Below are 26262 nucleotides of genomic sequence, written 5' to 3'. Positions count from 1 at the left end.
ACCATATGTGTAAATATGTGCCTATTTCTGGGCATCCTCGAAAACAAAGAGTTGAGGTATTAGGTGAATATTTTGCCACTCTAGCAGGTACAAGGTACCAGCGAGTTAGGACTTTATAATTTGTCTCCAGTGCCAAGATGTTGGGTGAAGATGACTTAGATGTGAGCCATATATTAGACCAGTCCGTGTCTTCTAAAGTTCGTCCCAGGTCCTCCTCCCACCTCTGAACGTAAGAGGGTCTATTAAGATTTGCTACTCCATATAATTGATTATAAAGTGATGAAATTGTACCTTTAGCAAATGGATCTTTTGTACAGATTGATTCAAAAATGGATAATTGGGATAATGGTGTATCCCCTTTAGGAATGGTTTATAGAAATTTTTGATTTGGAGATATCTAAATATCTCAGAGCTTGGTAGATCATATTTTTCTCTAAGCGATGGGAATGAAAGGAATGATTTAGATGCTATGAAGTAATTTAGTGTCTGAATGCCTGATGTTGTCCAAGCTTTAAAAGAATTTGGGTAGATCCATGCCGGATAAAAGGCTGGATTTCTGATAAAAGAAAGGAGAGGATTGTGTGGAGATTGTAACTGATATTTGGTTTTTAGTTTATCCCAGAGAGATAAGAAGTGTTTAGTTATGGGATTATGAATTTTAAAGCAGTCTTTAGGATCAAGCCATAATAAATTTGATATTAATAGAGGGTCATTTTCTGAAGCCTCTATAAATACCCATAATGGGATTTCCTGTTTTGCATGGTATTTGGACAGACTGGCTAAATGTGCTGCTCTGTAGTAGTTAGTAAAATTAGGGTATCCCAGGCCTCCTTTATTTTTGGAAAGATGTAGTGTGTGTATAGGTGTACGTGGTTTAGAAGAGCCCCATATAAACGAAGTTGCTCTTTTTTGTACTATTCTCAAAAAATAGGAAGGAATTGGAATAGGGAGGACTCTGAATAGATAAAGCAATTTGGGTAGCATAGTCATTTTGATTGCATTAATCTTCCCTATCCAGGATAAAGGAAGTTGCGACCATTGTTTTATTAGATTTGTGATCTGTCTTAATACAGGAGGATAATTGGTTGAGAATAAGTCAGAATGAGATGCTGTTAAATGAATTCCAAGATATGGGATTGATTTTTCTGCCCATGTGAATGGGAGTGCAGCCCTAGCCGGGATCAATTCCATGTTTGTGAGTGAAATATTAAGCACTAGGCATTTCTTAGGATTAATTATAAGGCCGGATAGGGCTGCAAATCCATCAAGAGCTGGTATTAAGTTAGGACCAGAGACCTGTGGTGGTGATGATAGAAAAAGTAATATATCGTCTGCAAATATACATAATTTGTGTGTAATACCTCCTACTTCAATGCCAGTTATAGTTTGGTTTGTTCTGATGTATTGGGCCATGGGTTCGAGTATAAGGGCAAATAATAAGGGAGATAATGGGCAACCCTGTCGGGTACCTCTTTCGATATTAAAGGCTTCAGATTTGTATCCAGCATATTTTATATAGGCTTTGGGTTTATTATATAATGCTTTGATCCATGTTAAAAAGTGGGGTCCAAAACCCCATTTTTGTAATGAATATTGCATATATTGCCAGGATACTGTGTCAAATGCCCTCTTAATATCGAGAGATAGAAAACATAAAAGGGATTTTCCGTTTTTTAGCAATATGTGCCAATAACACTGCCCTGCGTATATTATCGCCTGCCTGTCTATTTGGCATGAAGCCTACTTGATCTCTATGTATTAATTTTCCTATAATGCTATTGAGGCGTTTTGCTATTATTTTTGCTAATAACTTAATATCGAGGTTTAACAGAGAGATAGGCCGATAATTTACACAGGAAGTATCATCAGAAAGGGGTTTTGGGATCATACAAACAATTGCCATTAGTGTTTCTTGCCGAAAAGAATGTCCATCTAGAAGTTTGTTAAAAGTTTCAGTGAGAATGGGAGAGAGTATTTCTGAGAATGTTTTATAGTATAAAGCCGAGTAGCCGTCTGGGCCTGGTCTTTTGTTAAGTTTTAGGTCTTTTATGGCGTTAGCAACTTCATCTATAGTTATAGGCTCATCCAAACTGCTTTTTTGATTCTGAGATAACTCAGGTAAGGTTATTTTTGAGAAGAAGGATTCAGCTTCTGTAGGATTAAATTCATTATTTGTCTTGTATAAAGTTGCGAGATGTGAGTGAAATTTATGGACTATTTTAACTGGATTACAAGTGTAAACATTTTTTGATAATTTCAAACGTATTGGTTTGAAAGATTTGTTAGTTGAATTTAATGCCCGAGCCAAATATGTACCTGGTTTGTTTGTATTCATGTAGAAATTGTGTTTGGAGCGTTTGAGGGATTTATCAACTGACTCAGTGAGAAATAGATCGTATTCCAATCTAGATTTTTCCAGATGAGATTTTGTACTCTGAGATGGATTATCTTGAAATGATATGTAGGCTGCATTAAAATTGAGTTCTAGTTTTTTTGCTAGATTTTTGCGTTCCCGTTTAAATAGTGCCATTTGTCTTTGTATTGTACCACGCAAGACAGGCTTATGAGCTTCCCACAGTGTTATTGGGGAGATGTCTGTTGTATTATTAATTGATATGTATTCCTTTAAAGCTTGTTCAATGGCCATCTGATGTAGTGGGTGTTTGAGCATTATGTCCGGTAAGTACCACGTTGGGTCATGCGCTTTTGGTATGGCTGAGGCTATAGTAGTGTATACTGCATTATGGTCAGACCACGGAATCGGAATTATATCTGATGAAATAATTTCTGGTATCATTCCTATTGTTAGAAAAATATGATCTATTCTGGTGAAGGTTTGATTAGGGTGCGAGAAATAAGTGAATTTCTTTTTCATTGGGTTACTTTCTCTCCACGAATCTACCAGATTGTATTTGGAAAGAAGTTGAGAAAAAGGTAATCTAGAGGTTATTTTGGATGGTGTAAAAGGTGATTTATCTAGAAATGGGAGGAGGACCTGGTTCGAATCCCCACACATTATCACTGTTCCTATTTTGTGTGTATTAATCACTTGTAATATATGTGAGAGGAATGGTGTAGGTTGTTTGTTAGGAGCGTAGTAGGAAATCACCGTGATTGCTGTATCCATTATATAACCCATGAGTATCAGGTATCTACCTTCTGGGTCTTTAATTTCTGATGATAAGGTGAATGGTGTGGATCGGTGAAATGCAATTAGAGTTCCCCTTTGCTTGGTACAGGCAGAAGCCGTGTAAATTTGTTGATAAAAAGGAGAAATATATTTTGGAGTAGAATCTTTGGTGAAGTGTGTTTCTTGGAGGCATACTATGTGAGCCTTCTTGTTATGGAAAGTACGGAAGGCTTTGGTCCTTTTTTGAGGGACATTTATTCCCTGAACATTCAGGGAAAGTATATTCAGTGGTGCCATGGCAATAGATCAAATAGTTTTGACTTACTTTTTGTTATGCAGAGCTGACTGCGCAGATCAACCTGTGTGGACTGAAGAGATGAATAGATAGAAAAGAAACCAGTGAATTCTGGAGTAAAGAGTAAACAAAAAACATATGAGATTAGATGATACATTGTATAAATTATTTTTTGCAAGTAATCACAATTTACCCGTGAAAGAGAATAAATATCTCTCTCAGGGGAATAAGTGCCTTCGTCACACTCCCACATAATATGGTTGGGAGAATGAGGAGGGCTAATGGGGGTACACGGATCTTCCGCTTACAGGAGAGAAGTGCTATGTCAAAAGACATCAAAATGATGTTTCATTAATTGGAGTGCAGAATATAGTTTTTGTTGAAATTATTTATTCCAGGGTGGTTGTATATGGTTAGTCTTGCCCTAGGCTAAATAATTCAGTTAGAAAGGTACTGTTAATAACTTTGGTATTGATGAAGATAGTTTGAATTATTTTGGGATTTTAACCCTTTTAGAGTAAACAATTACATATTTTATTCATATGCAACTGTTTAGATATGTTAACTCATAAAATTGAGGTTGTATTGCTTCAGATTAGAATAAACAAAAACATAATTCTAGGAACTAGTTAGGTAATAATATATTTGTTTTAAGAAAAGAAAGAAAAAGCTTCCATTACTTCTGGATTATTGAACATATTTGTCCTAAAAAGTAATAAATCTATTGTTATTACCTGATAATATATAACTGAACAAGAATTTCCTTATTTCACTTATATATTCTAAGGCTATATGAATCAGAAGTAATAAGAAATATAACTGGAATGTAACATGATCCCACACAGTGTGTGACTATCAGAATGCAGTTACATTCAGTTATAAATATAGGTTTTTTATAGAGAACCATCTCTTAGTATAATAAATGAAGAGATATCAGGAATTAGGATGTCAGTCCATTGAATCTTCTTGGTCCATGGATGATGTGGCATAACGGCCTCTTTTGTGAGAATGATGATTCCCATTTTGTTCTGAAATTTTCTGGGTGCTGCCTGAAGGTAAAGATGATGCCATTCTTCTGCGTGTGGGAGTGTTGCTGCTTGTGGGTTCTGTCAGATTTAATTTTAAAAGGGTTTGTTGTAGTTCATCTGCTGATCTGCTTCTGTAAATTGTACCTTGGTAGTTAAATCTGACTGAAAAGGGGAAGCCCCATTGATACATAATGTTGTGGCGTTGCAGTTCCATTAGTTGGGGTTTCATGGATCGTCTTTTAGTAATAGTAAGTTGGGATAGGTCAGCAAAAATTTGATAATTGTGTCCTTGAAAATTAAGTTCCTTTTTTTCTCTTGCAGCAATTAGTATTTGTTCTTTCGTTCTGTAATAATGAAATTTTGTGATTATATCACGTGGGGGTCCATCTTTCTTTTTGGCTGTGAGGGCTCTGTGTACTCTGTCCAGTTCTAAACGTTCAATAGGGATATCTGGCTTTAGTTCTTGTAATAGAGCAGTAATAGTAGATTGCAGGTCTGTCACAGTTTCAGGTATTCCCCTTATGCGCAAGTTTGAACGTCTGGCTCTATTTTCGTAATCTTCGAGCTTAGTTTGAAGTATTAAATTCTCTTTTTTTAATTGTTCCAATTCTGTTATATTTTCTTGGGTTGTAATTTCAATTTCATCCATTTTTATTTCTAAGGCTGCGGTGCGGTTTCCCAGCTCTCTTATTTCTTTGGTTAGGCTTTTTGTTATTTGGTCTGAGGTTTGTTTTAAAGCCTTATGAAGCATCTTTTCAAATTGTAATAATATTACTGGGGATACTGAGGAGGCTTGTGGAGAAGTTTGTGAGAGGATTTGTTCTGTATCTGACTCAAATGGAGAGTCTTGCTGTGACATTTTCTGTCTGTGAGAGCGCCCTGATGCTGTATCTTGTGAGGTGACTGGAGCAGAGTGCCTGTGAGCTCTTTGTGAGGTGATTTTTATTTCTGCCACGGTTTCCTCCCAGTACCATATTTCTTGCCCAAACTTTCACAGTTTGTTCCCTGGGGCAAAAAGGTTCAAATGGATACCTTTTGAGCCTGCAGGCTCCGCTTTGTCCTTCTCTTCTCTCCTCAGCGGTGTGGAGCTCTAACAATGCATGTCTGCTCTGCTAGGCTCCGCCTCCTGCCCTCCCGTGTTCCATTTTTTAAGTGAAATAAATATCTGTTGATCCTGCCAGATATCCAGTGAACATGTAACTTGCTGTACTGTTATCATTCCTGGCCACTTCACCTTTGGGAACAATAGAACCCCTCCTCTAATTTATGGTGATGGGGGGTGTTTGGTAGTCCTAGGGCAATCCCTGTTCCTGGGTGACAATGCTGCTCCTGCATAGATATTCAGAAGTATTCTGAGTGAGAATTGTCCCCCTAGGAAAGGAAGTGTGCCAAGTGAATATAAACCAAAAAAAGTCTGCATAAAGAAAACCAATTAGGAATTCATCCACCACATCTTAAAACTGCTAAACTGCAATATATTCCATTTTTGTTCTTATGTTTAGATACAGTTTACAAAAACTGATTATTTAATCTCCTCTGCAGGGACTCCGGTATTGTTTGTTGTTCCTTGGATGACACTGAAATATCTGAAGGAGAACAAAGAGTAAGATAAAACACCATTCTTGATAAATTATAAATCCAACACAGTATAGCAATGCTAAGATTAGGCCATGATTTTTTTTATTAGATTCACTAAGATTTTATTTACCATCTTATTACCATCTTCAGAAAAAAACTAAAGACCTTCCTTTTCTAAGAAGCTGACAATAGAGAACACATCTAGCGCCTTGAGGCGATTTAGTTCGCATTTGCTGCGCTTTACAAATCATTCATTCATTCATTTATTCATTATTACTGTTCTCCACTTATTTGTCTGCAGTGTAATCACATAAATCTATAGTTAACCATTAGGCCCCCCCGAGTCGGCTGCATCCATTCCGGCTCCCTCGCAAATTAAGTTTATTCACACAGGTGCTGCAGTGCATGAGCTCTATGAGAGCCAGAGCCGGAGGAAACCGCAGGCTTGTCTACCAGGCCAGCCCTCCTCCTCCCCCCATCATACACAGGTCTCCCTCGGAGTCTGAGATATGATGATCGCCCTGTCTGTGCTGCTGGAGGAAGCCCAGGTGACCATGGGGACAAGGACCCCATCTCCCCTGGGGACAGGGACCCCTTTTCACCTGGGAACAGGGACCCCATCTTCCCTGCAGACGGGGACCCCATCTCCCCTGCAGACGGGGACCCCTAATCCCTTGGGGGCGGGGACCCCATCTCCCCTGGGGACGGGGATCCTTTTTCACCTGGGGACAGGGAACCCTTCTCACCTGGGGACAGGGGCCCCTTCTTACCTTGGGACAGGGACCCCAAGGGGGAAGGAACCCCTTCTCACCTGGGGACATGGACCCCATCTCCCCTGATGACAGAGACCCCATCTTCCCTGGGGACAGGGACTCCTTCTCCCCTTGGGGACAGGGACCCTTCCTCACCTCACAGTTTCTCCGTGGCTATCTCCCACCAGGAGCACTTCCTCTACTGGGTGTCCCGGGGGACCTACTGCTACTGAGACCTCTGAGGTGGTGAAACTCACACAGCCCCTTCTCTTCTGCAAGGCCGAGTTCAAAGAGCTCTATGTGAGCACAACACTGATAGAGACAGAGCACTGACACCAGCACTGAGATAGAGCACACTGACACCAGCACTAAGAGACTGTGCATTGACACCAGCACTGAGAGAAAGAAAGCACTGACACCCACTGAGATAGAGGACACTGACTCCAGCACAGAGATAGAGAGCATTGACACTAACACCAAGATAGAGGACACTGACTCCAGCACAGAGAGATAGAGAGCATTGACACTAACACCAAGATAGAGGACACTGACTCCAGCACCAAGACAGAGTGCACTGTGAAAGAGTGCCATGACACCAGCACTGAGATGGAGAACACTGACACCAGCACCAAGATAGAGTGCATCGTGAAAGAGTGTCATGACACCAGCACCGAAATAAAGAGCACTGACAACAGCACCGAGATAGAGGACACTGACTCCAGCACTAAGACAGAGTGCACTAAAAGAGTGCCATGACACCAGCACTGAGATAGAGGAAACGGAAATAGAGGACACTAACACCAGCTCTGAGATAGGACACTGACACCAGCTCCAAGACACACTGCACTGAGATAGAGTGCCCAAACGCCAGTGCTGAGAAAGAGTGCACTTACACCAGCATTGAGATAGAGGACACTGACACCAGCACTTTAAGGCTCCTAATATATGCAATGTATACAGTTAATTTCTATCGCTTGAATTATTGTTTCCATTATGGGTGTGAGTGGGTCCGCATGTTTAAGTTATGCCTGAGGCCTCACAAAGCCTAGAGCTGCCTCTGAGGGGCGGCAAATTTATGCCAAATAGGATTTTTTTTTCCAGCAGTTTTGTGTGTCATCAGTTTGTTGAATGCTATGGGTGGCATTTCCCCATCTCATACTGTCACCCATTTTTTTGTGGGGGGCACCATTTCATTCTTGGACCCAGGCAGCACAATGTCTTGGGACAGCCCTGGCTAGACCACATCCATAGGTCACTATTAGGCCATGAATTACTATTATTCTGCACATCAAAAACCACCATCATACCATGGATCATAATCCACCAGCTGATCAAACTACTATAACTGGTTAAAATGTTTATTTTCAAGATGCTGGGCCCTTAATGACAACATGGCATACTGGTGGATAATTCGCATCCCCATCCTGCTGGCTTCTGTGGTGAGTTGGTCACGTTTACTACAGATGCTCCTCAACCCTTGCACTCCACAAATCTGATGTATTGAGTAGGAACATGATTTGTGCATCAACGAAGAAAGTTTTTGTGCAACTTCTTGCTTTTATTTGAAAATACTTAACCCAAGCAATGTGTGTCATGACATCCTTATTGTCTTATGCCGTGTACACACGGGCGGACTTTTGGGCATCAAAGGTCCGACGGTCTTTCCGACGGACTTTTGACGGACTTCCGACAGACTTTCGAACTAACGGACTTGCCTACCCACGATCACACCAAAGTCCGACGGATTTGTACGTGATGACGTACGACCGGACTAAAATAAGGAAGTTGATAGCCAGTAGCCAATAGCTGCCCTAGCGTCAGTTTTCGTCCGTTGGACTAGCATACAGACGAGCGGATTTTTCGACCGGACTCGAGTCCGTCAGAAAGATTTGAAACATGTTCCAAATCTAAAGTCCGTCTGATTTTTGACCGAAAAAGTCAGCTGCAGGTCCGATGAAGCCCACACACGGTCGGATTGTCCGACGGATTCGTCCCGTCGGACCAGTCTGGTCAGAAAGTCTGCCCTTGTGTACACGGCATAAGTTCTTTTCTTGAGACACAACTGCTATCAGGGTTCTTTAAATTAGACAAAGGAGAATGTACAATGCAGTAACTCCTAGCACTTGATCCAAATGAATCTTTTTCAGCTTGCACTGAGCTTATGAAACCTGATTGGCTGCTATGGGTTACAATGCTTCTCTCTTTATCACTTGGTGCGTTCTTTTTTTTATATTCATTAAATATGAACAAGGTACATACACTGGTAGCATACCAATCACCAATAAGATAAGTTACAATGTGGCAAGGTTAGTAAAGAGACTCTTTTTTTTTCAGCAACCATCCACATATACCCATTGACACATGTCAATAGGGTTACAACTGGTGCACCTTTTTATAATTAATGTCATCATTCTATTTTGGATCATTCTGCTGGAATTGAATTGTATTTGCCAGAAATCAATTGTGTGAAATGGGGATTCAGTGAATGAACTATCTTTTATATATTTATTTTTTTAAAGAGATGATGGGTCTTGGTAGAAAGCCAGTCATATTTGGACAAACTGAACTGTTCTTTGTTGTATTTACGGTTTACCAATTAAAAGCTCATTTGAGAAAACTGCATGTGTGATCTAGGGATCATTTATCATTATGTCTACGGCATAAATAAGCCTATAACTGTTTTTCATACATCATTTATACCAGTTATAACAGGAACACTGCAGACTGGGATGCAATATGATATTCTTCCTTTATTCAAATAGCCCGCAAGAACATTTTGCACAAGGTACAGTGCTTTCTGAAAGAATGGCAAAACAATAACACACACCATTATATAGAAGCATTAATTAATCTCACCTGATCATTAAGCCTACAAAAATATTGTATACAATTCCATTACACTGTACAGTATGTTGTTTTATAATTATATAATGTACACTATATATTACAAAAAGTATTGGGACGCCTACCTTTACACGCACATGAACTTTAATGCCATCCCCGTCTTAGTCCGTAGGATTCAATATTGAGTTGGCTCACCATTTGCAGCTATAACAGCTTCAACTCTTCTGGGAAGGCTGTCCACAAGGTTTAGGACTGTGTCTATGGGAATGTCTGACCATTCTTTCAGAAGCACATTTGTGAGGTCAGGCACTGATGTTGGACAAAAAGGCCTGGCTCGCAGTCTCCGCTCTAATTCATCCCAAAGGTGTTCTATCGGGCTGAGGTCAGGATTCTGTGCAGGCCAGTCAAGTTCCTCCACCCCAAACTCGCTCATCCGTGTCTTTATGGACCTTGCTTTGTGCACTGGTGCGCAGTCATGTTGGAACAGGAAGGGGACATCCCCAAACTGTTCCCACAAAGTTGGGAGTATGAAATTGCACAAAATGTTTTGGTATGCTGACACCTTAAGAGTTCCATTCACTGGAAGTAAAGTGGATGTAAACCCAATTTTTAATTAAGGTTTGCACCTTGTATAGTATAGGATTTCATGTCATCTGTGCCCAGTCTTGCCACGAAGAGTTAATCCAGCTCTGAGCAGTCCTCTTATCTTTTTTCAGTAAGATAAAAACTGACACATAGAGAAATAGGAGTCATTTGCTCCCCCCTTGCTGTGACAGACAGGTGAGTTACATATCTCATGCATGAGCCTGAGAGAGACATTCTGTGTACTTCCCAACCCCACTCCTTTCTTCTCCAGCTCTCCCAGGATTGGCTGTTCTACACCTCAGCATGATTGGGCATGCTGAAGTCATGTGGTGACTTTTCTGGGTTTTGCCTGGTAGTTAGTGGTCATAGCCTGAAGTTCAGTGTAAGAAATACACAGGAGAAAATGCATATTGACAAGGGGAGTGTAGAGGTGGGCGGGGAGTCTACTGACATCACGACTCCACCCACCGAGCTCTGGACAACAGACCCACCCACAGAATCTGCAGTTTTTTGGGTCCAATAACAGACAGAGGGGAGACATTTGATAGGTAAGGATACATGCAAGAGGCATGTATATCCTTATAGATAACCATTATGGCAGTAGTTTAGAAAGGATGAGAGTGGTTTTACATCCACTTTAACCACTTCCGGACCACCCACAGTCATTATACGGTGGCTGTTTGAAGATGAATATTGTTGTTATGGCAGCAGCTAGCTACCATAACCCCAGGTATCCTCTTCTTCAGCGGGCGGTCCGCTTTCTGGGGTCTTTTTGACCCCAGATCTCACATTTAAGAGGTCCTGTCATGCTTTTTTTATATTACAAGGGATATTTACATTCCTTGTAATAGGAATAAAAGTGACACAATTTTTTTTAAAGAACAGTGTAAAAATAAAAAATAAAAGGTGAAATAAATAAGAATTTTTTTTTTTTAATTCGCCCCGTCCCCCTGAACTCGCTTGCAGAAGCAAACACATACGTGAGTAGCACTCACATATGAAAATGGTGTTCAAACCATGCATGTGAGGTATCGCTGCTATTGTTAGAGCGAGAGCAATAATTCTAGCCCTAGACCTCACCTGTAAGTTAAAACATGCAACCTGTAGAATTTTTAAAATGTCCCATATGGAGATTTTTAAGGGTAAAAGTTTGTTGCCATTCCAACTTTGAAGCGTGACATGTTGGGTTTTAATTTAATTCAAAAAAGTGATTTTTTTTCAACAAAAGGTGCGCTTGTAAGAACGCTGCGCAAATACGGTGTGACAAAAAGTATTGCAACGACCGCCATTTTATTCTCTAGGGTGTTAGAAAAAAATATCTAATGTTTGGGGTTCTAATAATTTTCTAGTAAAAAAAAAAATGATTTGAACTTGTAAGCAACAAGTTTGAAAAATAGACCCGATCCTTAAAGCAGTTGTATACCTTTTTTTTAAAACTTTTACCTACAGGTAAACCTATACTAAGGCTTACCTGTAGCTAAAAAAAAATATCCTAAATCTGTACGGTTTAGGAGATATTCCCCTCGCAATGAGCCGCTGACTGCAGTGGCGCATGCGCACAGGAGATTCTCGGCTGAAAGCCCAGCAGCCACCGGACCTTGCCGGAAAAAAAGTCTCCCGCGCGCACGCGCGGGAGTGACGACATCGTGGCTCCGGCCACTCACAGCACCGGAGCCGCGGTACCCGGAAGGCACGCCGAGGGGAAATGTCAGCTCCCTCGGCGTGGACAGGGTGAGATGCCGGCGCCTCGTTCTAAGGTGAGTATCTCATAATGAGCTAGTATGCAGTGCATACTAGCTCATTATGCCTTTTCCCTTACAGGTGTAGGGAAAAAAAAAAGTCAGTGGGTTTACTACCGCTTTAAGTGGGGCCAAGACCAACCCCTGAAAAACAACCCCACACTATAATCCCCCCTCCACAAAATGATTTGGACCAGTGCACAAAGTAAGACCCATAACGACATGGATGAGCGAGTTTGGGGTGGAGGAACTTGACTGGCCTGCACGGAGTCCTGACCTCAACCGGATAGAACACCTTTGGGATGAATTAGCCAGGCCTGACCTCACAAACGCGCTTCTGGAAGAATGGTCAAACATTCCCATAGACACTCTCCTAAACCTTGTGGACAGCCTTCCCAGAAGAGTTGAAGCTGTTATAGCTGCAAAGGGTGGGCCAACGCAATATTGAACCCTACGGACTAAGACTGGGATGCCATTAACGTTCATGTGTGTGTAAAGGCAGGTGTCCCAATATTTTTGGTAATAAAGTGTGTCATTCCACACATGTTATCTAATATACCCCGTTTCCCCAAAAATAAGACCTAGCGTGATTGTCAGTGATGGCTGCAATATAAGCCCTACCCCCCAAATAAGCCCTACCCTGTTTCTCCGAAAATAAGCCCTACCTTGAAAATAAGACCTAGAAGGACTTTAACTAGGGCTTATTTGTGGGGTGGGGCTTATATTGCAGCCATCACCGACAATCACGCTAGGTCTTATTTTCGGGGAAACATTGTATAATATATGATATAAAAAATGTGTTAATGAATGATTTATTCAGTGATGTGGACCAAAATGTTTTACCCAATTTAGATGTGTGCTCCAAGGACAATGATTACAGCCTTATCAATAACTGTCCTTAAAGTGGTTGTAAACCCTTTCATTGTAAGCTACATTGAAAACGCTACTGATCGGTGCCTGTGAAACCTCGCTTCTCGCAATCCTTACTGTAATCTTTTATGATGTCCCCGGTGCTTGCGCAGTCCGTCTTTTGATTCACGGCACACTATGTGTGCTGTTTATGGGTTAACAGCATGCCGGTGTCTTGTCAAATACAGTCCCCTATCATATAGTGTCCGCCCTGTACTGCGCAGGCGCAGTACGGAGGACAAACGAGACGCCGAAAGTCTCCGAAGTTTAACAGCTGATCATCAGCTGTACACGGCGCCTGCGCTGTTATTCTCACCCTATGTCCAGGTTCATTCCCTACTATCCAAGTGGACATAGAGTGAGAATAAATAGTTGCCGAGCGCAGCGAGGCCGTGCCCGAAGCGTGGCGAGCGGAGCGAGCCCGCGAGGGGCCCTCTTACACTGCCATCGCTAAGAAGTGCCGAAGCGCCGTGTACAGCTGATGGTCAGCTGATCAACTTCGGACACTTTCGGCATCTCCTTCTGCTCCGTACTGCGCAAGCGCTGCGCCTGCGCAGTACAGAGCGGACACTATCCGATAGGAGGACAGTATATGTCAGAACACCGGGTCTGTCATTTCCCCTGTAAACGGCACAGCAGGGAAGCCTCGCGATACTGTGCCTTCCTCCTCAGCTTCCTGGTTCTCCCCTTGTGCACGCGATCGCGCCTGCGCAAGATTTAGGCAGGGGAACAAAGGAAGGGCGGAAATGACGTCCACATCAGAGACAGAAAACAAGAGCAAAGATGGCGCTGCCGAATCCCGGAAGAGGATCTAATTTACAAAACAAAAAAAAAGGTAATTGCAAAGCGGTTTTTAAATACATATAAATGTGCGAGACGTCTAAATAATTAGTTTTTTTGATAATATAAAAAAGAAAAAAGAATAAAAAAACGGGATTTACTTCCTCTTTCTTTAACACTTAGCTAGATACTGTTTCTTTTCAAAAACCATGCCAGGGGATAAGTAGATACTTAGTGGAAGCTCTTTTTGCTACAATGATCACACCATTTTTCAAAATTTAAGAATTAACAGAATCGAAATACAAAGTACCTTGTATGCCTCTTTTTATATTCTCACTATATTGTTACTTTATCTCTTTGATTTTTTTTTTGATCATCAATTCCTGTCAATTCTCAGGAATAGTGATGATGAAAAGCTCTTTTCAAAATATCATCCATTTAACCTCTTTATATAAAACAAGGCCGTAGTTGATTTGCAGCCTCTTAAAACTATAAACTATAGTGGATATATAAGAAAGAGGTTATAAAGACAATATGTATTCTGAATAGAGCTTTCAACATCGCCATTATTGAGGATATGGAGGTTATAGAAGATAGAGAAGAAACAAAGAGGTAAAAGGAACAATACAAACACTTGAGATGAAGCATTCTGTATAATAATGGAAATCAAAAATGTTATATATTACAGTTTTCCAATCCCTGGATGTGGTGGCTGGATTCGTTTTTTCCCTCTGTTTTTGTGATCTGGCCAGTAACACACGTCCTGTATTAGAGCGCCTCCACTCTGGATGAAGGAGCACAGGAGTACAGCAGACAGCAGCATTGTCAGTCTGGGGGGGGGGGTTGTTAGGTGCACTAGCAGATTGAAATAAACTAACAAATTAAAGTCAAACCCCAGATCACACTTTATAATCAGTTACAGAAAACCTTTTTTTTGCTTTTGTGGCAGTTCACACTTCTGCGATCAGATATTGCATGTGATTTGCACCGCAGTGCTGTGTGGATCACATGCGATGTCTGCGCGATGCAAATTCAGCCACACAGATTGTATAGCTGAATTTGCATTGCATTCGGACCAAAATCGTACGGATTGCATGAGTGTTCACACCCATGCGACCCGATTCCTGTCCAAACAAAAAACAAAATAAAAAAAATAATAAAATGTATTTATACATAACCCCTTATTAATCTTTAGTTTGCCCTAATCAACCCTAATTACCTCCTTTTTTAAACTCTCCCGTTATTTTCTTGTTATAAACTTTTTTTATTCATTTCTAATTTTCTAACAGTTAACATTTAAATGTTTTTGAAAAAAAAGCCCTGTTTAATTTGTAAAGAACTTTGAAATGCTTTGTATCAGAATCATACTTTTAGCAGGGCTCAAAATTTCAAGTCCTGAGCTACTAGCCAGGCCTTAAGGCTTATTCGCCACCAGTTGCCCCGCCCCTTATTCCGCCCCTAAACACGCCCTCATAAATGATCTCATGAAATGACACTTAAATGTTTTATGCAGAATTAAGTTACAACAGTAAATATTAACAACAACTTTATCAGTGCCCAACAATGCAGCCTCACCTGTGTCCATCAATGCCACTTCACCTGTGCCAACAATGCAGCCTCACCTGTGCCAACAATCCAGCCTCACCTGTGTCCATCAATGCCGCTTCACCTGTGCCCAACAATGCAGCCTCACCTGTGCCCAACAATGCAGCCTCACCTGTGCCAACAATGCAGCCTCACCTGTGTCCATTAATTCCGCTTCACCTGTGCCCAACAATGCAGCCTCAAATGTGCCCAACAATGCAGCCTCACCTGTGCCAACAATGCAGCCTCACCTGTGCCAACAATGCTGCTTCACCTGTGTCCATCAATGCCATTTTAACTGTGCCAACAATGCAATGCTGCCTCACCCATTTCCATCAATGCAGCCTCACCTGTGTCCATCAATGCAGACTCACCTGTGTCCATCAATTCAGCCTCACCTGTGTCCATCAATTCAGCCTCACCTGTGTCCATCAATTCAGCCTTACCTGTGTCCATCAATGCTGCTTCACCTGTGCAGGGGAAGAGAGAGGAGAGGAAGAGGATTGCTGGCCGGATCACCACAGAGCGGGGAACTTTGCTGTAACAGCTTTCAGTTAAATTGCCCAGTGTTCCCCACACTTGCCGTCACATACAGTCCCGCATCCTGGCCCAGGTACTTTGATATACGTCACATGTCCCGGCATTGGACCGGTGTTGCAGCTATCAAAGTACCCAGGCCAGGAGGAGGGACTGTATGCAACGGCGAGCGAGGGGAACGCTCGGCAATTCAAATGAAAGGTGTTACAGCGAGGTTCCCTGCTCTCTGATGATCTGGCCGCCCCTCTCTTCCCCGGACAATCGCTGGGAGAACAGTCAACGCAATGTTTATGTCTATGGATTGCATTTTTTAATTTATTTTTTTGCAGAAACATATCACAAAAAGGAAGCTTTGTTTGAATTTTTAAAAAATGATATATGTATTACTTTTTAACCATAGGTAATGACAAAGTTATTGCCACGTCAACTGCCCCATTGCACAATTGTAAAAATTGCTCTGGGCCATAGGCAACTTACAGGTGTGAGAGTTGAACTAGTTCATCAATTCTGCCCTAGATGGTGTGTGGTGAAACCGAATAATTGCATTTGTTACATGTATCTTTTTCATTGCTACATTTTACTATTATATCTATTTATTTCTTTTATACGTACCATGAAACATTTTTGCTAATGCAAGTGTGGTGATAATTTTCTATGTGATATAAATGTTTTTAATTATATACACTGAAAGTAGAGTGAGTCACTCCTGCCGTGTTATACACTTCTCACCACACCGCTCCCAATCCCAAACAGCAAAAAATAAGGATGAGATCTTTATATAATTCAAATCTTTACTTTGAAAATCTATCTTCATGTACAAACAATTGATCCAGACAGCTGTAACCAGTCAATTAACCAGTTAAGATTTTGTAAGTTTGCCTCCTTACAAAGAAATGAAGGGTCTATAATTCTTATCATCGGTGTATTTTAAATGATAGAGACAGAATATCAACTAAAAATCCATAAAAAACTCATGATACAAATGTTTTAAATTGAGTTGCAGTTAAGTGCTTAAAATAAGTATTTGATCCCCAAGCAAAACATGGATTAGTACTTGGTGGAGAAACCCTTGTTGGCAAGCACAGAGGTAAGGCATTTATTGTAGTTGGTTACCAGGGTTGCACACATCGCAGGAGGGATTTTGGTCTACTCTTCTTCACAGATCTTCTTTTATTACTTAAGGTTTCTTGGCTGTCGCTTGGCAACTCGAAGTTTCAGCCCCCTCCATAAATTTTCTATAGTATTAAGGTCTGGAGACTGACTAGGCCACTTCATGACCTTAATGTTTTCCTTCTTGAGCCACTTCTTTGTTGTCTTGGCGGTATGTTTTTGGTCATTGTCATGACCCATCCACGACCCATCTTCAGTGTTCTGGCTGAAGGAAGAAGGTTCTCACCCAAGATTTTACAATACACGGCCCCGTCCATTGGTCCCTCAATGTGGCAAAGTAAGCCTTTACCTTTAGCAGAGAAACAGCCACAAAGCATAATGTTTCCACCTCCGTGCTTGACTGTAGGGATGGTGTTTTTAGGGTCATAGTCAGCATTTTTTTCTTCCTCCAAACACAGCGAGTCGAGTTAATGCCAAAGAGCTAAATTTTGGTCTCATCTGACCACAGTACTTTGTCCCAATCCTTCTCTGAATCATTTAGATGTTCATTGGCAAACTTCAGACAGGCCTGTAAATGTGACTTCTTGAGGAGGGGGACCTTGCGGGCGCTGCAGGATCTCAATCCATGGTGGCGTATTGTGTTACCAATGGTTTGTTTTGTGACTGAAGTCCCCAACTGCCTTGAGATCAATTGCAAGCTCCTCCTGTGTAGTTCTGGGCTGATCCCTCACTTTCCTCATGATCATCCTTACCCCATGAGGCCAAATCCAGCATGGACCTCCTGACAGAAGGCGATTGATGGTTATTTTGTATTTCTTCCATTTGCGAATAATCGCTCCAACAGTTGTTTCCTTCTCACCAAGCTGCTTGCTGATGGTCTTGTAGCCCATTCCAGCCTAGTGCACGTCTACAATCTTGTCCCCGACATACTTTGACAGCTCTTTGGTCTTGCCCACAATGATGAGGTTTGATTGGAAGAAAGGGATTCTGTGGACAGGTGTCTTTTACACACATAACGAGTTGTCGTTAGGAGCACCTTCTTAAATTGACCGAACTAATCTGTGTACCACATGAGCACATACTGTAGCCAGTCTGTGGGAGACAGAATTAGTGTTGGTTGGTGGGGGGATCAAATAGTTATTTTACTCATTGAACTACAAGTCAATGTACAACATTTGAATCGTGCTATTTCTGGATTTTTGGTTGATATTCTATCTCTATAATTTAAAATACACCTATGATAAAAAAAAATTATAGGCCCTTAATTTCTTTGTAAGTGGGCAAACTTACAAAATCTGCAGGGAATCAAAAACTTATATATACACACACACACACACACACCATACAAAATGTAATGCTTTTGAACAGTGTTAAAGTGCTTGTGTCCTCCTCTTGCACATTTTTACCTACAGGTAAGCCTATAATAAGGCTTACCTGTAGGTAAAATGAATATCTCCTAAACGTGTACGGTTTAGGAGATATTCACCTTGCATGCAGCCGCTGACGTCAGCGGCACATTCGCTTTGAAGATCGGAGGATGCTGCCAGAAAATCAGCTCCTTGCCTGAACAGAGGACTCCTGCGCATGCACAGGAGTGACGTTATAATGGCTCCGGCCACTCACAGCGCCGGAGCCACAACGACGTCACTCCTGTGCACCGCTGAGGAAGCACCTACCCGCTCTAGCACTCTGTAAGTGCACCCTACATTTTACACATTATCCTCTGTTTTTATTTAATAAATTGTTTGCTGCTTGAGGATTTGCCTGGCGCCTCTCTCTCCTTTCTCTGCCATTAACATTGTTCAACTCCAAAGTCCTGCGACCTTGGAGTGCAACTTTGATGCAACTTTGGATGGGTGTGACTTGGATGTGACTTGGATGTGACTTGTTGTCCCTCTGCAAAGTCAGACCCACTGTTGCATGTAAAACATTCAGGTACGACTCTTCATGCAACTTTTGAGGGTTAACATTGAAGTCTATGGCCCTCAAATTGCATGAAAGTCGGACCATAGTAGTGCATGAATTACTTTGAAGTTGCTACGACTTTGGGTCGGACATATATGAATGGCTATCATTGAAAAACACGGAGTATGACTTGTCATGCGAATTTGATGTCCAAAGTTGTATGACAAGTCATACAAGTGTGAATGGGGTGTTAATAATGATTACTTGTAATGGTGTGTGAGTAGTTGTCTTGTCCTTCTTTCAGAACGCACTGTGCCTTGTCCGAAACGCATTGGACTGAACTTGCTCTTGAGCGCTATTTTAAAAAAGGAATATGAAAATTTTGCATTTCGGCATCCATTGTTCATGTTTCTGGTATAACTGTTTCGGTTAAGATGAGCCAACCTATAACCTGAGATGTAACTGTGGAGTGTAATCTCAACAGGAGCGACGTGTACAATGTTTAATTTTCGCACATAATGTAGGCAACTTTACAGTGAAATGGAAAATGTATTTCAATAATGCATTTCCCTACAGCATTGCCATGTGTTAAGTCTTTCTATTTCCATTTCAGATCAACCTTCTGATCTTTATGAGGATCCTGAAGATGATATTATCAAAACTGAGAGCCAATCAGAAAGGATATGCTGACTACAAGCTAAGGCGAGCCCTGTCAGCTAATTCCTTTAGGCACAAGAGCTGTTTCATTATGTCTGCAAAACAATGAGTTGTCTATAGTTTCCAGCATTGTACAAATTGAAGTGTGATAAGTGTGGATATGAAAATGTTGCGTCTATGCATGTGCCCTCTTAAATTGGGCAAATAGGTAAGGAGAGATGCAAACTTGCACATCCATCGAAGTCTTTATTTAGCTACAGAATAGTGAAGATAAGAACAGCTTACATGTTTCTGCAAATAGCCTTAGGCAGTCCATAGGCAGTGTAAATTTCTTTGCTGCAACCACAGATTCACACGATTCCCCATCAACACAGACAGTGTTGACAGGGGAATCCCTCCTGCCGGGCCATTGTCTTCCACTGGTGGGGGGAATGGGCTAGCAGGAAAAGGGAGAAGACAGTGATTATCGCTAGGAGCTATAGCAGCCAGCAGGCTGGTTATACCCAAGTTGATCGAACGATCAACTTGGTACATTCAGCCTGCCCACTAATGGTTCAAATCTTGGCCGGTTCAGCAGGAGTCATAACCTGCTTTTCAAAGAAGACCTTTACCATAGAAGCTGTGCTGAGAAATGACAAGCAGAGTGCAAGGGATCCATCACCAGTATTCCTCGTGGTCTCCCTGCGGCTGAGCTTTCCCCCCATGACTGGCTTACTATGCCTTCTCCTGCAATATATCACCGTGTGGAGGCGACCATCTTAGTATAGGAGCAGGGTTTTGATACTTCATGTCATAGTTGTTCCCCTGATGGCTGGTGGGGTAATGATCAAGAAGCAGCAGGAGAGGTGCAGAAAGCCCAGATTCACAGAATGAATGAAGTAGAAGCAGGGAGATCCTTGCACTGCATGTCTTCAGGTACAGCTTCCTCTCCAGCAAGGAGAACCATGAACAGTACAGTAGTGACATCACCATATCCAACTTCATATCTCCTGATGTTAGCAGTCAGACGCAGCAGTGCCTTAGATCTCACACTGCAGATATACAGCTATGAAGTTCAGAAAGTGCCTTACTATGGTTGAGGAGGGAAGAGGTAAAGTTTTCAGGGCTTTGCTTAGGCAAATTTACACTTTCATTTATTTATATAGAGAGATATATATATAGAGATATACACACACACGTGGGGTTTTGGGTAAGGCTAGAGTAGGGTAGCCACTTTTTCTTCAAGCCAAACCCAAACACTTTAGTGCCGCACAGCAAAAATGTATTTTTTTTAGCATAAACTATATGATTGTAACAGACCTGGGACACCTTTGGGTGCTCCAAATAGTATAATAATGTGGTGCCCCCTCACTCTCCTATTAATAATATTTAATAATATAATAATGTTCATGTAATATCTGCCTCAAATGAAATAGATGACAAGCACATGCATATTTGATGTGTACATTAAACTCAGCTCTGTTCAAACAGGACGACTATGCTGATGTAGATAGAAATATATATGCCATGCAGTGGCCATAATTATAAGAGTTTACTATAAATCCACCTGCAAATATTGCTATAATAAAAATCTCCTTTACTAACCAGCAAGAGGCATACTATGCCGTCACCATGACAACGATGACATGAACACTAGTGCACCCTTTTAATCTCCTCATCATTATATACAGATAGGGGTGAAAAAAGAAGCACCAAGGGATTATGGGTATTTGACTGGAAACTATTTGAAATCAAATCTAGAGTAATGGAGCTGCAAATTCTGCAAAGCAACCAGATTCTAGATGGTAGATTCCAAGTGCTGGTTATAATATAAGGCAGATGTGACTGGTTGTTAGTGGCAAACACAGGCTATAGGGGCAGCAACAGCTTGTTTTAATGATTATATACCTCTTATTATTATGTTGGTGTGCAGAGAGATGTAATACTTCGTGAAAGCCTGTGCAGAAAAACCTGTCCCCTGCCAGCATGCTGTACAAAGGGGCCTTTGCTCTCTGTGTGGAAGCAGTAGTCTCTCTGCAGAGGTCAGACACACCCCTCCTGTGCTAGAGCTCTCAGTCAGCAGAGAGCATGAACTTTGCCATTTGCAGAGCTAAAGGGGCATGTTGGACCTCTGTAGAGAAATCACTCCTTCTGCACAGAGAGTGTCCTGCCCCACTTTCATGTATTGTTTTATACAGTGGCAGCTGGCGCTCAATTGTTTTGGGGGGGTGGCAAACAAACCTGGCCCCCTCACTCGCACTACCCCACCAGACGGGTCGGACGGGAAGGCGGCGATCCATGGCCTTAGCGTGGGAGGACAATGAAGAGGTGGTGGTGTTGGTGTTGGATCCGGGGTAGGGCTCCTTGAAGAGGCTGTTGCTACCCCTCCACCTGCTGCTCCTCGCTGCACATGGCCCGCAGCGACCGTTGATTCTCCTCCCTAAGACTCCCTGGCCAATCGGGTCTCAGGTCCCGCTTCCTAACTGGCTGGGAGGAGAAGCAGGAAGACATTAACCCCAGGCTCTAATCATGTGCTTAAAAAAAAACCCCCAAAAAAACACATTAAACACTTAAAGGACCGAGCCTCTTTTTTATATGTGTTGTTTACAAGTTAAAAACTGTTTTTTTTTGCTAGAAAATTACTTAGAACCCCCATTTTTTTTTCTAACACCCTAGAGAATAAAATGGCGGTCGTTGCAATACTTTCTGTCACACCGTATTTGCGCAACGGTCTTACAAGCGCACTTTTTTTGGAAAAAATACACTTTTTTGAATTAAAAAATAAGACAACAACAGTAAAATCAGCCCAATTTTTTGATATTGTAAAAGGTAATGTTACGCTGAGTAAATTTATACCCAACATGTCACGCTTCAAAATTGCGCCTACTGAGGAGGTCTAGGGCTAGAATTATTGCTCTCACTCTACCGATCGCGGCGATACCTCACACGTGTGATTTGAACGCCGTTTTCATATGTGGGTGCTACTCACATATGCGTTCGCTTCTGCATGTGGGCTCAGCGGGACGGGGCACGTTTAAAAAAAAAAATTTTTTTCTTATTTATTTTACCTTTTATTTTTTATTTTTACACTGTTTTTTTAAAAAAAAAAGCACGACAGGACCTTTTAAATATGAGATCTGGGGTCAAAAAGACCTCAGATCTCATATTTACAATAAATGCAATTAAAAAAAAACAAACTGTCATTTAAAAAAAGAATTTAAAAAATGGCCCTTTAAGAGCTATGGGGGCCATCTTCCCCTCACTCGTCTCCATGCCCAGCCGGCAACAGGACCCGATCGCCCCCACCACTGCCGACGGCTCCGGTAAGCGGCGGAGGGCACCGGAGCACGGCGGGGGACCCTCTCCCGCCGCCGATAAAAGTGATCTTGGGGCGAATCCGCCGCAGAGACCACTTTTATTTTGAAGTGGACCGCCGGCAGTACAAGAGGATACAGGGGTTATGGTAGCTAGTTGCTGCCATAACAACATCTCCCTTCAAAGTAAGGACGTATATCGGCGTGCGGTGGTCCGGAAGTGGTTAAAATCCATGCGTCAGGCGCCCTGCATGGAGATTAGGGGCCGGGCGCATGGTGTAGGGGGAGGCTGCACCCCTTATAGCGAGCCGCTACTGGTTTTATATTTTTTTTTTTTTTGCACTGCATGAGGTTATCATTTTTTTCTTGTAGTATACTGACATCTAGTGGAGGTTTTGGGCCATTATAAATTCTTATATTGGTATCTTCCTCTTGCCTTGCCCTCCTGTTTAGTGCAAGTTGGTTTAGTCCTAGCTAGACCCTCTCCATTCTTCCGTGTTCCCTCAGTCAGTTAGTACTTCTCAGATACAAGATGTAAGCTGGCCATACACTATACAATTTTCTTATTCAATTTCCTTTAGATTTACCTTCAACTTTGCAGTGCGAGTGCCTGATAACATAAAAATTGAAAACGTTTAGGTGTGACCTCATAGTATATGGTTTTGGTAAATTTAAAGGAAAACTGTATAAGAAAATTGTATAATGTCGTTGGGGGGAATATATACTGATACTGGTGCGCACAGAGTCTGGTGCAGCTGTGCATAGTACATAGTTGCCAACATTGAAAAAAAAATATGTGGGACACTTTTTTTTGCTGTAGGCGGAGCCAATCAATAATTAGGAGGCGGGGCATTCGTTTGTAGGCGTGGCCTAGTAAAAAATAGTTGCGGCGAAAAATGGGCGTGGCTTACGCGGAAAGTGGGCGTGGTTTACGCGGAAAGTGGGCGTGGCTTACGCGGAAAGTGGGCGTGGCTCAAGAGGGTATGGTTAGAGTCTGAGATGAATGGGGGAGGGAAAGGGGGAGAGGGAAAGGGGGAGAGGGAAAGGGGGAGAGGGGAATGACGGGACAGCAGCCCCAGGTCCTACACAACAATAGAAATATGTGTATTCTAGAAAGTTTAACAATCAGCAGATAAAGATACTCCAAACACCTGGTGTTAACGCTTCAATCATCCCGGCACCATGGTTGTTATGGTGTCAGGATGATTGAAGCGCATTATTTCTATTATTACATTGTAATATAACATTAAATCATTCAACTCACCATAATGCAGAATCAGTGGGATCCCTGAGCGTGTCACTAGCCACGTCGCCTGCCACCAGCAGAGTCTGTCCTTGCATCAGGTGCCCCCGCCAGAGTCTGTCCTTGCATCAGGTGCCCCCGCCAGTGCAGCCCCCCCTCAGTGCAGCCCCCCCTCAGTGAAGCCCCCCCTCAGTTAATGCAGCCCCCCCCTCAGTTAATGCAGCCCCCCCTCAGTGCAGCCCCCCTTCAGTTAGTGCAGCCCACCCTCAGTGCAGCCCCACTCAGTTAGTGCAGCCTCCCCCCCTTAGTGCAGCCCCCCCAGTTAGTGCAGCCTCCCCTCAGTGCAGCCCCCCCAGTTAGTACAGCCTCCCCCCTCAGTGCAGCCCCCCCCTCAGTGCAGCCCCCCTCAGTGCAGCCTCCCCTCAGTGCAGCCCCCCCCTCAGTTAGTGCAGCCCCCCCTCAGTTATTGCAGCCCCCCCTCAGTTAGTGCAGCCCCACTCACTGCAGCCCTCCCTCAGTTAGTGCAGCCCCCCTCACTGCAGCCCCCCCCTCAGTTAGTGCAGCCCCCCCTCAGTTATTGCAGCCCCCCCTCAGTTAGTGCAGCCTCCCCCCCTCAATGCAGCCCGGCCCCCGCTCAGTGGAGGAGCGGCCGGTGTTCTGCCGAGAAAGTTCCCCTCGGCAATGGCGGACCCCCTGTACTGCGCAGGCGCAGCGCTTGCGCAGTACGGGGCTGGGGAACTTTCAGGAAGACACGGCGCCGGCGCCGTGTCTTCTGCTCGCTTCAGTGGAGAGGGGAGGGGCCGTGCAGCCAAAGAAGCCGCTTCATTGGCTGCACGGATCGAGCCCCCTTCCCCTCTCCACTAGAGGCAGCTAGAGCGGCAGCGCCGGCCGCCATTTTGCTGGAGCCCTCTGCTCCAAAAAAAAAAAAAAAAAAAAACCAACATTCCCGATTTTCCTTATGGAAAATCCCGATTCGGGACACTCTCCAATCGGGACGAGGGTCCCAAAATCGGGATTGTCCCGGGAAAATCGGGACTGTTGGCAACTATGATAGTAACCAATCAGCTTCTAGGTTTTATTGTCAAAGCTTAACCACTTGACCTCTGGAAGATTTACCCGCCTTCATGACCAGGCCATTTTTTTGCTTTTTGCCACTGCATTACTTTAACTGACAATTGCGCAGTCTTGCACCACTGTACACAAACAAAAATGATAATTCTTTTCCCCCACAAATAGAGCTTTCTTTTGGTGGGTCCCACAGGCTCGGTGTCCGCGGGGATACCCGCGATCGTCTCACGGAGAGGAAGAACGGGGAAATGCTAATGTAAACAAGCATTTCCCCGTTCTGCCTAGTGACAGGACACTGATCACAGCTCCCTGTAATCGGGAGTGGTGATAAATGTCATGTCACACATAGCCACGCCCCCCCCCCCCCACAGTTAGAATCACTCCCTAGGACACACTTAACCCTTTCACTGCCCCCCTAGTGGTTAACCCCTTCACTGCCAGTCACATTTACACAGCAATCAATGCATTTTTAATTGCACTGATCACTGTATAAATGTAAATGGTCCCAAAATCGTGCCAAAAGTGTCCGATCTGTCCGCCATAATGTCGCAGTCACGATAAAAATCACTGATCACCACCATTACTAATAAAAAAAAAAATAATTTATAAAAATGCCATAAAACTAACCCCTATTTTGTACACGCTATAACTTTTGCGCAAACCAATCAATAAACGCTTATTGCGTTTTTTTTTACCAAAAATATGTAGAAGAATACGTATCGGCCTAAACTGAGGAAAAAAAATGTTTTTTTTATATATTTTTGGGGGATATTTATTATAGAAAAAAGTAAAAAAATAATGCTTTTTTAAAAAAAATTGTCGCTATTTTTTTATAGCGCAAAAAATAAAAAAACCACAGAGGTGATGAAATATCAAAAGAAAGCTCTATTTGTGGGGAAAAAAAGGACATAAATTTTGTTTGGGAACCACGTCGCACGACCGCGCAATTGTCAGTTAAAGCGACGCAGTGCCGAATTGCAAAAAAGCGCTCTGGTCTTTGGCCAGCCAAATGGTCCAGGGCTGAAGTGGTTAATAAAGTACTGCGAGGTACGAGGCAGCCAAGACTCAGCATACTGTTCTTCACTATTAGTACACATACGTTGCAGTTGCATTATGGCTTTATAATGTAATTGGATTGAACCCGGCTTCTAGAATAGATCATAAAAAATGATTTTAAATGGACTGGTGTCCGCATTACCTCTGTTTTTGAAATATCAATCAGAGG

At 42.6% G+C, this 26262-nt stretch overlaps 1 protein-coding gene across 1 annotated transcript in view; it reads left to right on the top strand.

Annotated features, from left to right (window-relative positions):
• LOC141148805 (glucagon receptor-like) overlaps window positions 1–26262 on the top strand; it is a 178062-nt gene that overhangs the window by 133408 nt on the left and 18392 nt on the right. The window contains exons 9-11 of the mRNA XM_073636567.1: window positions 5996–6056; window positions 8153–8222; window positions 19390–19478. Of these exons, the coding sequence (XP_073492668.1) occupies window positions 5996–6056; window positions 8153–8222; window positions 19390–19478 (220 nt within the window). The remainder of the gene's footprint in view (window positions 1–5995; window positions 6057–8152; window positions 8223–19389; window positions 19479–26262) is intronic.

This window comes from Aquarana catesbeiana, linkage group LG06 (assembly GCF_042186555.1).
Source record: "Aquarana catesbeiana isolate 2022-GZ linkage group LG06, ASM4218655v1, whole genome shotgun sequence".
NCBI classification, from domain to species: Eukaryota; Metazoa; Chordata; class Amphibia; order Anura; family Ranidae; genus Aquarana; species Aquarana catesbeiana.
This window is presented reverse-complemented; position numbering and strand designations above follow the sequence as displayed.